This window comes from Trichomycterus rosablanca, chromosome 13 (assembly GCF_030014385.1).
Source record: "Trichomycterus rosablanca isolate fTriRos1 chromosome 13, fTriRos1.hap1, whole genome shotgun sequence".
In the NCBI taxonomy this organism is placed as follows: Eukaryota; Metazoa; Chordata; class Actinopteri; order Siluriformes; family Trichomycteridae; genus Trichomycterus; species Trichomycterus rosablanca.
In genome coordinates, this window is record NC_086000.1 from 10,767,366 (window position 1) to 10,781,862 (window position 14,497).

A 14,497-nucleotide genomic window follows, 5' to 3' on the forward strand; every position below is an offset into this window, starting at 1 on the left:
CCGAGCGTCGTAGTGATGCACTCGCTTAATAAAGAAATAAAATACAGTGTATCACAAAAGTGAGTACACCCCTCACATTTCTGCAAATATTTTAGTATATCTTTTCATGGGACAACACTATAGAACTAAAACTTGGATATAACTTAGAGTAGTCAGTGTACAATTTGTATAGCAGTGTAGATTTACTGTCTTCTGAAAATAACTCGACACACAGCCATTAATGTCTAAATGGCTGGCAACATAAGTGAGTACACCCCACAGTGAACATGTCCAAATTGTGCCCAAAGTGTCAATATTTTGTGTGACCGCCATTATTATCCAGCACTGCCTTAACCCTCCTGGGCATGGAATTCACCAGAGCTGCACAGGTTGCGACTGGAATCCTCTTCCACTCCTCCATGATGACATCACGGAGCTGGTGGATGTTAGACACCTTGAACTCCTCCACCTTCCACTTGAGGATGCGCCACAGGTGCTCAATTGGGTTTAGTCCATCACCTTTACCTTCAGCTTCCTCAGCAAGGCAGTTGTCATCTTTTCATCAGTTTTCGAAGGGAGGGGATCATGCTCTGTTTCAGAATGTCACAGTACATGTTGGAATTCATGTTTCCCTCAATGAACTGCAGCTCCCCAGTGCCAGCAACACTCATGCAGCCCAAGACCATGATGCTACCACCACCATGCTTGACTGTAGGCAAGATACAGTTGTCTTGGTACTTCTCACCAGGGCGCCGCCACACATGCTGGACACCATCTGAGCCGAACAAGTTTATCTTGGTCTCGTCAGACCACAGGGCATTCCAGTAATCCATGTTCTTGGACTGCTTGTCTTCAGCAAACTGTTTGTGGGCTTTCTTGTGCGTCAGCTTCCTTCTGGGATGACGACCATGCAGACCGAGTTGATGCAGTGTGCGGTGTATGGTCTGAGCACTGACAGGCTGACCTCCCACATCTTCAACCTCTGCAGCAATGCTGGCAGCACTCATGTGTCTATTTTTTAAAGCCAACCTCTGGATATGACGCCGAACACGTGGACTCAACTTCTTTGGTCGACCCTGGCGAAGCCTGTTCCGAGTGGAACCTGTCCTGGAAAACCGCTGTATGACCTTGGCCACCATGCTGTAGCTCAGTTTCAGGGTGTTAGCAATCTTCTTATAGCCCAGGCCATCTTTGTGGAGAGCAACAATTCTATTTCTCACATCCTCAGAGAGTTCTTTGCCATGAGGTGCCATGTTGAATATCCAGTGGCCAGTATGAGAGAATTGTACCCAAAACACCAAATTTAACAGCCCTGCTCCCCATTTACACCTGGGACCTTGACACATGACACCAGGGAAGGATCAACGACACATTTGGGCACAATTTGGACATGTTCACTGTGGGGTGTACTCACTTATGTTGCCAGCTATTTAGACATTAATGGCTGTGTGTTGAGTTATTTTCAGAAGACAGTAAATCTACACCGCTATACAAGTTGTACACTGACTACTCTAAGTTATATCCAAGTTTCATGTCTATAGTGTTGTCCCATGAAAAGATATAATGAAATATTTGCAGAAATGTGAGGGGTGTACTCACTTTTGTGATACACTGTACATGGTATATTCACTAATTGTCAGGAGCAAAACACTTTATTAACTTCTTCTGTTCCGAATAGCGGACAGCCAGAGCCGAGCACGCTATCCCATGCACTATGGAAGCCCCAAAGGGTCAAAACACACTCACTTTGCGTAGACCCGTCCATCAAACCATTGTCACAATACAAGCACTTTAAGAACTGGCTTTCCTTCATAACAAAAGAGTGACTTTCCATTTTATTTTGGTATTCAGGTTTTACTGTAATGCTGTTAAGTAACTTCTTTGTTTTTTATATTCAAGTTAAGCTGCTACACCACTTGTGAGTGGAGATTTTTGTTCATTTTTAGTGTATCACTGCATTAAACAGAATTATGTTCTTTGAATATAAAGTTCAAAGTGAAACTGTAATTATCTCACTTCATTTTTACTACAATGCTGCACTAGGTTTGTTTACTTTTATTTTGTAAAAGAACAGGCAATTTTTTTCCTACAGCACTGCAGAGCTATTCAGTTGTTAAACATGTACATTGGATTAATTTGAATAACTGTAATGTACTTGAAGTGTGCACTGTGTGAACAGTATTATCTAGTTCTTATGTAGACAATATCTAGAAAATACAAGTGTCACATTTGCTCCTGTGTGCTACGCCCCCCTCTCCATGAGCACACACTCAGTCTCCTGATTGGCTCCCTGAGCTAATCAGCCCCAGCTACTCCCAATCAGGGACCATTTAAAAGGAGAGCTGGGAAACAGGCTGGCGGGGATTATTTGGTTTGGTATTGTTTGGACATTTTGTCTGTTTTGGCTTGGCTTGTTTGACTCTGATGGTTCTTATTCTTGTTCCTGTTCCTGTACCTTCACCTTGTTTAGTTTGTTAATCTTATTAGCCTTACTAGCTTACTAGCTTTGATTAGTTTATGTTCCTAGTCTGTGTGTAGCTTATGTTCCTAGTCCTTGTTATAGTTTAGTCTTGTTCAGTGGTATTAGTCTTGTTTATTCTTGTTTAGTTATGTTTAAACCTTGTTTAGCTGTGTTTAGTCTTTGTTTAGTTAGTTTAGCTTTAAGCCTAGTTTAGCCTGTTTATGTTTGTCCCGTCTTTTGTTATTAATAAACCTTTAGTTTCGTGTACATCTCTGCGTGTGTGTTCGCCCTCTTTGTCTTTGTCTCAGCCTTAGCCCCACCGTGACAACAAGTATCGGTTTGAGAATCGGTATCGGATCGGGATCAAAATTAAAGATCGGGATCGGGAACAAAAAAACGTGATCGGGACATCCCTAATATAAATATATATAGATCTACACATAATGAAAGGAAAATGCAGTTGACACAGGCATATTACACTGATCAGCCATAACAATAAAACCACCTCTTTGTTTCTACACTCACTGTCCATTTTATCAGCTCCACTTACCATACAGGAGCACTTTGTAGTTCTACAGTTACTGACTGTAGTCCATCTTCTCTACATACTTTTTAGCCTGCTTTTACCCTGTTCTTTAATGGTTAGGACCCCCACAGGACCACCACAGTGCAGGTATTATTTAGGTGGTGGATCATTCTCAGCACTGCAATAACAATGACATGGTGGTGGTGTGTTAGTGTGTGTTGTGCTGGAGCGCTGCTGGAGTTTTTAAATACTGTGTCCACTCACTGTCCACTCTATTAGACACTCCTACCTAGTTGGTCCACCTTGTAGATGTAAAGTCAGAGACGATTGCTCATCTATTGCTACTGTTTGAGTTGGTCATCTTCTAGACCTTCATCAGTGGTCACAGGACACTCCCCACGAGGTGCTGTTGGCTAGATATTTTGTTGGTGGACTATTCTCAGTCCAGCAGGGACAGTGAGGTGCTTAAAAACTCCATCAGAATTGATGTGTGTTATCCACCTATACCAGCGCAACACACACTAACACACCACCACCATGTCAGTGTCACTGCAGTGCTGAGAATGATCCACTACCCAAATAATACCTACTTTTTAGTGGTCCTGGGAGAGTCCCGACCATTGACGAACAGCATAAAAGGGGGCTAACAAAGTATACAGAGAAACAGATGGACTACAGTCAGTAATTGTAGAACTACAAAGTGCTCCTATATGGTAAGTGGAGCTGATAACATTGACAATGAGTGTAGAAACAAAGAGGTGGTTTTAATGTTATGGTTGATCGGTGTACAACTGCACTAAATAGTGTGTAAAATAATAATAGATGCAGCCAATAATAATAACTGTGATTTTATGTGGTTTACATAACAAATAGTATGTAAAAGAGGTGAACAAATCGCCACTGTTGTCATTGATGTTAGCATAGCATAGCACAAACACAGCAGGTTGGTGGGCTTGTGGTTGAGGTAGAAGGTCTTTTTCTGTACCAGAGACCTAATTATTACAGCATTATCGTTCTGTAAAAATGACTTGGTATTATTATAATTAATTAAATAAAATAAATTGTGATTTAAAATAGATATTGCTGACAAATAACAAAGAGGCTAGCACACAGCCAGAATAAGCACAGCACTGCAAAGGATAGCATTAGCACATTAACTGAAAGGAAAGTGTCATCCTCAGCTCATAAAGCTTTGTCTGGTTTTGCCTAATTGCCTAAATGTGCACGAGTCAGAACCGTCACTCACTTAGTGACACCAGCATAAGGGTAAATGTCTCTCCTCCCTGATTTGCTTTCTGCTAGAAGCACTACCAACTGCCTGTGATTTTGACTTTGTTTACAAAGGGCATCGGGTTTGCTGTCAGACAGCCTGATCCTTCTGATCCCTTGATTAGCTTCGGACCCTTGTTTTTTAAGTAACTATTGGTGTCCATTGGACATTTCTGAGCAGACAATTCTGTTTTTTGGCTAGATCTAATTGTCCAGTTGTAATTTCCAGCACTGCTGCAGACCTCCACTCTGACCAAGGAGAGCCACAAACTATCACACTATCACTAGCCCTCTCCAACACACACATGCACCTACTATTTCTTTTCACCTGCCAGTGGTGGAGTCTCACAGAAAGCCTCATACAGAGAGTCATGCACTACTATCCGTAACTCCTGTGTAGGGATCTCATACCAGCCAGCAGGGGCTGCTATTGCTTTAGTGATTAGATAAACATTCCTCCAAACAGATGCAGCCAATTGCATCTTTTTTGGCACCCAGCCAGTCAATAGCACAGCCTAGATTTTGTAAGGTTAATCTAAACTGACCCTGTAGATTGGTCAATCTTTCTTTAAGACCTGCTGTCACAAAAATTTCAACACAGAAAAAGACTTGCCTTTAAACCTGTAAAATCTGATTTGTCCTATCCTTTCTGATAAAATACGCTTTGACCAGTTTTTTATGGATATATTTTAAATTTCTGGAAATGCTCTATGCTTATGATTACACAGTTGGAACCTGGAAGATTGTAACCAAATTTAAACACACTGGAACTGCTGTGTACCAGAAATGGAATCTGTATCTGTTTTAATGCATATTATATTTTGTACTGTATTGTAAACCATATAACTAGATGCATATTATATTATCCTAAATTAAGAGATACACACCCCCTACTGCTATCATTTCACAAACAACATGCCTACACCGTTCCAAAGGCACTGGAAACTCGTACAAGAACAGCACAGTTGGGTTTGTGTTATGGCTGAGTTTGAAAAGATGAATCAGTCCAATACTCTGAGAAAACAGCTGGTGAGACACATCAGCATGCTCGACTACAACACTCGCTAAGTGAGCAAGTGTGTGTGTGTTCTGCAAAGAAGCAATAAAAACAAGAAGCTGCTGTAGCACTCAGCCAAGAGACGTCCACATGAGAATAAACAGCGCTAGCCAGAGGGCATGGCAGTTTCTTACCCGTAGTCGTCATAAGAATGCATGGCAGCGGAACGAGCGAAACCGGATCCGCTAGAGCCGGAGGAGACTCAAACCAGAGCGAGAGGAAGAAGGTTCAGACTGAAATGAGTGTCTGCATATTTTACGCCTCATCCTCCAGACTCGGGTAACTAGTGAGCGAGTCAGCTAACTATACTCACTCATCCTTACTGAAGGAGAAAGGAGAATGTGAGAGGAAGAAAAGAGGGAGAGATTGGAACATAAACATGTGACAGCTAGAGACCAGGCAGACCAGTCCCTCAAACAAACTTTTCTGCCCATTCAAAGCAACGGAGGGTGGAGGAGGAGGTTGGAATATTGCTTACGCTGAACAACCACATGATCCTTTTAACTACTGCAAAAACACACACACAGTACAAACCACAAGCACAGCTTGCTGGAAGCAACAGACAAGACACAAGTATTCTTTCCTGACAAACAGACCATATAAAGTGTCCACATGACATAACATCATTTTTTTATTTTCCTACCCTCACAAAGATGATTTTAAATGGTTATTGTCTGACCCAGTGTACAAAATGTATACAGTGCTAAATTACTGATGCATTCATTTTCATAACAATAACAATGTTTGTGCTGACTTAAGGTGAAAGGCAGTGCTACAACCTTAACAGGGCACCTAGCCATCACAGGGCATCATACACTCATCTGTTTACATATTTACTCACAACTGCATGAAACCAGATACCCAGAGGGCCCACACAGTCATTTAATAATTCTTTTTAACACTCATCAAACAGACTGTAGGGAGCTAGATGTGCTCATCATTATATCCACAACCTACAATCAAACAAATATACAGAAATGAATATTAACTGTTCAACTCTATATGTTTAAAAACATGTAAGAGTTATAAGAATACAATCATTAAACATATTTTACTAAGAACTCTTTACTAAAAAATAGTAGAAGATTTTAATTTAACAATTTCTGCAAATACCTAGCGGCATGGTGGCTAACTGGGTGATCCCCAGGTGGGGCAGTCCTTTCTGTGTGGAGTTTGCATGTTCTCCCTGTGTCTGCGTGGGTTTCCTCCGTGAGCGCCGGTTTCCTCCCACAGTCCAAAAACATGCAGTCAGGTTAATTGGAGACACTGAATTGCCCTATAAGATTGCCCTATATGTGTGTCTGCCCTGCGATGGTCTGGCACCCTGTCCAGGGCATTACTGTGTGCCTTGTGCCCATTAAAAAAGCTGGGATAGGCTCCAGCACCCCCTGTGACCCAGATTGGATAAGCGGTTAAGAAAGTGAGTGAGTGAGTACAAATATCAACCTGTCTGTCTGTCTGTCTGTCTGTCTGTCAATCTATAAGTTTATCTACCTACCTACCTACCTATCTACCTATGTATCTATCTATCTGTCTGTCTAGTGCATTTCAAAACCATGGGAATTAATATGAGTCCCATGCCTCTTAGTACCCATGGAAGCAATCACTTTTGGGAAAGCCTTTTCTTCACATCAGAGTTCCAATGGGTGTGGCTAAAACCTAATAATTAGCAGTGGTGTCCAGATACTTTTTTGAGCATAATGTGTACATCTCATGTGTATGACTTTTAACTTCCACTTTACCATCTGTCCCATAGCTTTAGCTTTTAATACAACAGCTTTGATATAGCACAGACGCAGATGCTTTATGAATCACTAAAATTATGTTTTTTTTTTACTTGTTCTATCTGTTTTATCACCCACCTGGTAAAATCTAATATAACAAAATGAATCATGACAGCCAGTTGAGCTTTTCTACAGTTGACAATTCTACCAGGTACTAGATGTCTTTACTGAAAACACAACAATCCATTAAAGTAAATGAACGTCAAATTACTGACCAGTTTATTTTAGTAAAAAGTGTTTAGTGTAAAACCCTGTATATTCACTAACTGATCCACCCTGGTCAGAGTTGGAGTGGGTTCGGCTCCACCTAAAAACTCTAGGAGCTAATCCATTGCAGACCAACAAATTCACACACTCACATATACCTACACCTAGAGTAACTACTCCATGTTATAGATGTTTCTGGGAGGTGAGAAGAAAGCCTGAGTACTTAAACCCCATGGGGAGAGTTGTCTAAAATAAGACTTAAACCGTGGACCCATGTTAATCTTGCTGTCCAGTTGTAAAAATTCTCGTGCCTAAAAAGTCTGCCTATCCTGTCAATAGCCTGATCACAAGGTACACTCAGCAACTCTGGCAGCATTACCTTGAGGCTAGCTGTTCTGAAATTCAAACTTTAAACAAATACAGCCACTCGCTTTAGGGTTCCTCCAAACTATAGACACAGTGCCTAGGTTGGAGTGTTTGAATGCTAGTGCAAAAGGCAGAACTTTTTAAAATAATAAGCAGCATTACTGACTGGCATGGAAAGATCCCTCCATATCCTGATTGGTTGGATGTCAATTACAAAGTCTGGGCCACCACAAAGAGTTTTCATCCAAACCTATATTATTCACTTATTAGTCCTGGCAGTTAAAATAACAGCTAATGGCTTGTTCACACTACACGATTTTGCCCTGATTTTCGCTCGGTGACTGGTCGGCGCTAGATTTGCCGGCTTGGGAGCAACTCGGCGTTCGCTCAGCGATCGAAACTCTCGAGCAAGCCGCTCGAATCGACTGAAGAAATATATCTTGCCTGTCAAATATCTGGATCTGAGTTGCCCGACTGGCAATGAGTGCTATGTCAAACAGCCAATGAGAACGCAAGATACGTTGTGAGGGGAAACGCAGGGGAGAAGTTGTAAAAAGGTGGGACAGTATAATAATATAATATACAGTAGTTTATACCAGAATACATCAGCACACACACAAGTTTTACGGTATTTCTGACCTTATCGTTCTCGACAAAACAAAACACCAATGTTGCATTGCAAGAAAAATATTTATTAACCTCCAACTCACTATTGAACGCACTATCCATGCTGTTCCTATTTTTTTCCTTGTTTTTACGCTGCACATCAGCGGACAAACTTTGATCGCTCGCTACTTGTTGACGTGCATTTTTGGACGTGGTATCATTAAACCCCTCGTCACTTCTCGCGTTTGTTTTCGTGACAAAACGTAGTTTGGGAGACCAGAGAAGCTCGCCTGTGATTCCAGTTGGTGATAGATCGTGTAATGTGAAACCCCCTATCACCGATCAGTTGTGTAGTGTGAAAGCCACACCGTCTTGAAAAACTCTCAAATTACAAGAGGTCCAGTTGTGTAGTGTGAACTGTACAGCGACCTGACGACTTGGAAAGTCATGTAGTGTGAACTAATGGCTTAAAATACACTGTATTGTTCAAAGTATTTAAATGTATAATCTAAAGATGAAGTAAAAATATACAGCTCTGATACTCAAATTCGCAAGACTGATTCTGGGCTTGTTTGGGAAAAGGTCACTCCTGGGGGAGAAGCGCTTTTACACATGGTGCCATCAGTATCTGAATTTACTCCCCAAAGTGAGCTTTAAATGATCTTTATAAGTGGACAACAGATTAGTTCCTAGTTATGCAAAAAGGTTCAAAAGGTTCGAAAAACTTTTGGATATGCCCAGTGGTACCAAACTCTTAGGTCAAACTGACATAAGTAAGAAAACTAAATGCCAGTCATCCATACACAAAGAAATTCCAAAGATTTGCTGGAAAAGGTAACAGGGCTAATGACTGGCTACTTGACCTCAGACAACAGTCTAATCATCTTTGCAGATGTTTACTAGCTGAGCTTGTGGTAAAAAATTTAGAGGCATGGGTTCTGGTGGGTTTTTTTCCAGCACATACCTGTGACATCCAAACCCACTGATCTGAAAATATCAACACACACACACACACACTTACACATAAACATATACGTATGAACATGGCTCTCTGTGAGTCACAGCAGCAAACGCTCTCACAGTCAGTCTACAAAAATAGCTCTTTAGAAGATTTTCATATGCTCACTACGTGCATATGGCCGACAGGGGAATAAACACAGATTCATCTTACCATGATGAAGCACAACCTCTGAATCTAACAATAAGCTACATTAGGAAGTATAGCTCTTTATGGAAGCTGTAGGTTTAGGAAATTCTTCCAGACAAACGGTTCTTGAGTTTTCCTGCTGAAGAGAATGTCAGCTGGAACAGTGAACTATTTAAGACTTCCTTTTGGCAATTACTTAGAGAGAAAGTCTACACAAAAGCCAAACAACTGCTCAGGGAAACTGTTGGAGCTAAATACTTGCTGTGTGTATACACACCGTATGGCCAAGGGTATGTGTGCACTAGGGCTGCACGATATTGGAAAAAACTGACATTGCGATTTTTTTTTCCTGCGATATATATTGCGATATTAAAAAAATTCAGGAATTTTCACCACATTATTAATAATATTAATAATGCATGTATCTTACTCTAAATAAGGGGCTCATCTGTGAAAAAGGGTGGTGCCTACAAGAGATACAAAAGATTATGACAAGCTACATCTTTGTACTTTGGGGCCAGTGATAGCTAAATGCTGAAAATGTAAATGTAAATGTACTCGGTTGAAACTGAGCATTAAACTAAGAAAGCTCCAATATCACATGAGGGAATTAACAGGATTGACAAAATGGGTCATTTAATATTTTATTTCACAATCAAAACCTCTTCAAGTAGTAAACATTATTTTTTTAAAAACTATACAAACAAAAGAGCAGTTATACACCTGTTCAACATCTGAGATGCCTTACTAAGCTCACTACTGAGGCATCTTAATATTTCAATGTTATTTTGACTCAAGAACGAGTGAGAATTGGAAGCGTCCTTAGTGATGAAGGCAATCCCAGAATTCATTGCGGCATCTCTTCTCTCACAGAAAAATAAACATGGCTTACGGTGCGGACAAAGTTATTTTCAAACGTAAATAAATAATTATTGATTTGTAACGAGTGTTTTATTTGCAAGTTTGGGCTTGTTGACATGTTAGCGCTGTCCCACCTCATTCCATTGGTTTTAATGGCAAGATGCTAAATGCTAAACGCGAAACCCGACGGAATCGCGAAGTAGCGCGTTCGAATAACTTGCCTTATAAAAGTTAATGACTTATTAGAATCCTCTCTACTGAGGCAGCTGCCTGTGTAGGTAGTAAGACAGCAAGGCAGCTCACTAGTTTTTCGAACACACTGGTAGATACGTCATGGAAAATGAGAACGCTGTGAATTTTCATTTGTGTCAAGCAGCAAAAAAGTTGTAGCATGACGTATTTGATTTAATTTGCATTAAGTGACGTCGCACGTCCTGCGATGTGACTATTGTGCATGCACACATCGCGATGACGATGCTGAAACGATATATCATGCAGCCCTAGTGTGCACCACTTCCAACTATTGAGTTTAGATGTCTTAGCCACATTTATTACTTACCAGTGTTTAAAATCAATTGGTGGTTTCAGCACATTTACTAGCCTCTGACATTCATGACCACAACATGAACTAAAACACTGGCACCATGCTGACTGTTCCTAAGGTGAAGCAAGAAAGGCTTACATTAGAGATTGCTCATTGCAATGTTGAAGCATCTACTTGTTGCACTACTACCATTAGAGTTAAACAGGCCCTTTTCTTTTAAAAAAGCATCTCTGTAATATAAAACAGTAACCATATTAGTATATGATTTTTTTATACATGCAGTGGTACCTTGAAACTCAGCATCAATTGGTTTTGTGAGTTACGTTGAGTTTAAAAGGCGTTGAGTTTTAAGGTATTTTTTTACCATAAGGATGTCCAATGGAACTGCACATATTTTATTATAAAACAGATAGTTCCGGACCTAAATTCTGATTGGCTGAGCCACGTTCGAAGCTGTTGTAAAATCCTCGATATACGCACACCTATGACCACCTCACATCATTCCATATTAATATGCCACTGAAAAGAAAGAGTACAAACTTGGTTATTGTGAATGTTATGTTTGCCCTCATGTTGCCTAGCAACACTGTTAACGGACTACCTGATTTTTGTAAATAAATACATTTATAAATTGAAGATTGTTGTATTTTATTATATTTTATGTTGACCGCCGTTTTATAAAAGCAATAAGACACTCGAGACTGTGCGTTACTGCTATGATTTTATTACAGGGAAAGACGTTTTAGGTACTCCGCTTCACGTCGTGCTAAAACATCCTTCCCCGTGATAAGATCACAGTCTCTCGTGGCTTATTGCTTTATTATATTAATATTATATTATATATATTATTAATAATATTATAATATTAAATTATAATTATAAAACAATTACCAACAATTTATTCCTGTGACAAATGATGTTTAAAATCACCATTCCAAATTTTTTCCTTCTAACTAATTCTGATCTGGAGTTTTTAAAGTTGTAGTAAAAAGAGTCCATGTCGGTCTCCAAAGCTTTTCAACACAAAAAACACAGATTATATTGCAGAAAAAATATGTAAGATTAATTATTTGTATTTAGTAGTGTCATTATTTAATACATTTGTGCCTTTTTGGCTCTAAAGCTCTGTCAGACTGTCCATACACATGAAATTTACCCCTCCCCCATTTCTTTACATTAGTCTCACTCTTTTTAAACAATTTATTTATTGGAATCGCATCAGGAAGCTGTGTTCGTATCTATGGTAAAGATTCATAAGTTTTGCTCACTCTATTTCACTATGTTGTTGTGTGTAAACAACTCCATGGATCAGTGCATTTGATCCAGAGATTCAGTCGTGGTTCAGGCCTTGAAAAACAGCTGTATAAACCAATCCGAATCTCCGAATTCAGATTTTGGGTGAGATTTCAGTTGTTACTCTAATCCAAAACTTTTCTTTAGTTTTCTTTAGTTAGGTGGACAAACACAGTTGGATATGGATTTATATATTCTGGTAATATTATGGAAACATACAAGATGGCCAGCAAGAAGAAAAACAAGGATTATGTCCCTAATAAAACAACACACGACTATAGATTTGATCCCAACTTGAAGAAGAGAAGTTCAGGTAAGCAGCGGTACGGATTTATTCTGCTGTGTGGTTGATCTGGGTCGATGTGCTGCAGTTTACTGTGCGCTTTCATTGTGCAATGATAGCAAAGAATTATCAAAACTTCTTCTGGATTTTTAAGCTCATTTATTTGAAGTAAAACAGACAGCATTAGTTTGAACAAAGCGACAGTCGCACACACTTCGAGTTTAGAGGTACAAAGATTTCGAGGAAGGGTGTCGAGTTTCAAAAATTTCGAATTTAGGGGACATCAACTTACAAAGTACCATTGTATATACATTGCTGTTGAATATAATGAACTTAACCTCTTTAACCCTAGCCATTTTGCCTGCATTTTTTACCCAAAATTTAAAAGCTGGTGTGGTAACTGTCTAACGCTGTGACTGTTCATGTTTGTTTGTTTGTTTATTAGGATTTTAATGTCATGTTTTACACTTTGGTTACGTTCATGACAGGAACGGTAATTACTCATTACACAAGATTTATCAATTCACAAGGTTATATCGAACACAGTCATGGACAATTTAGTATCTCCAATTCCCCTCACTTGTATGTCTTTGGACTGTGGGAGGAAACCGGAGCACCCGGAGTAAACCCACGCAGACACGGGGAGAACATGCAAACTCCACACAGAAAGGACCCGGACCGCCCCACCTGGGGATCGAACCCAGGACCTTCTTGCTGTGAGGCAACAGTGGACTGTTCATGTGACATCTTATTGTAACAAACTACTTGTAATTCCATATTTCCACCAGAGAGGTCTCCAAATCCCCAATAGATTACTTACTGCAGCTTTAACAATTTAACATTATGTGTTTAACATTTAAAACATGATGTTTTAGGAACTCCATCTGACAGCTGCTACGATTATTTTTCAGCATGTGTTGATCCTGTAACAATATTTAATGCAATGTCACTTTGCAACACTATTAGCTGTTTATTATTTAATGCAATAAAACGCCAATCGCATGACGTGGTTTATCTATAGCATCATATATGACCATAAAGACTAGTGAAAAGTCTATTCTCATAAAAGGTCTATTATTGGTTTCTAAAGGAAGATCATATTTCGGCACTGAACAGATGATGCTCAGCATCTTTGGGATCGGCATAGAGTAACACACCCCGATTTCTGTCAGAACCTCAGTAGACAGGTGATCTGATGATTACAGGCCCGCTATGCTTACAGCTCATATAATACATGAATCATCACAGCACACTTCTCTGCTTTTACATCATTCAAACCCACATTTACTAAAATAAGCTCTGATATTTAACAGTGTTCTCATTTTCTCTTGCGGCACATGTCAGAAAGGTTCGCTTACCTCATTTTAATGCCGTTTTGAGTGATATAATTCACAACCTGGATGTGAATGCAATCTCTTCCAGCTGAATCAGCGGCGCAATCAGATCGTCTACAAATTAAAATAAAATGCGTGCTATAATAACACGATGTAAGCAAAACAGCGGTCAGATTTAAGAATAATGGCCCTTGGTGTAATAATAGCAGCGCTCCGAGACAGATGGGCGACGCAGAAGCTTTTTCAACAGCTCAGCCAACACATGAGCGTTTTCTCTAAACGACGATTTCTCATTATACTTAATTACAATGAATTCCATGTTCAGGTGAGAGTCGCGTCCAAAACATTATCGGTACAGAACCGTTTACAAAACGCGTCCCGGTAAATCCGTTTAACTCCTCCTGATACCAGCCTACCGGGCTAAACACATCTAAATATATAAAGCGCAGAACACTGCCGCCTAGTGGTCAATAGTGTTTACTGACGCGTCTGTGCTGGAAAGGTGATGGGGAGATATTGCTTGGGGAGATATAGTTCTGTTAAAACTGTTATTTTTACCGTATAGGTTTCGATTTCGAGAATACAATTGAAATGATATCAACAATAAAGTCATATAAGTTTTATTTTCAATTATAAAGTTAAAATATTAAAAGAATAAAGTCAAAATATTATGGCCAAATTGTGTGCTACGATGGCCGTCGTATGCTTGCCAGTTTATGCCTAGTTCACACTACACGATTTTTGCCCTGAATTCCGCTCGCCGACAGGTCGCTGCTAGAT

At 39.8% G+C, this 14,497-nt stretch overlaps 1 protein-coding gene across 5 annotated transcripts in view; it reads right to left on the reverse strand.

The window, feature by feature from the left end:
• The window catches only part of evla (Enah/Vasp-like a), an 82,777-nt gene extending 68,752 nt beyond the window's left edge, over positions 1-14,025 (reverse strand). For 4 of the 5 annotated variants that reach the window (XM_063007127.1, XM_063007126.1, XM_063007124.1 and 1 more), the window contains exon 1: positions 13,742-14,025. In XM_063007127.1, the coding sequence (XP_062863197.1) occupies positions 13,742-13,746 (5 nt within the window). In that variant the 5' untranslated portion in view covers positions 13,747-14,025. Of the gene's footprint in view, positions 1-10,822; positions 10,855-13,741 lie in introns of those variants that run through there. The other variant, XM_063007125.1, reaches the window with a different exon arrangement.
• Positions 14,026-14,497: the final 472 nt, after the last annotated feature.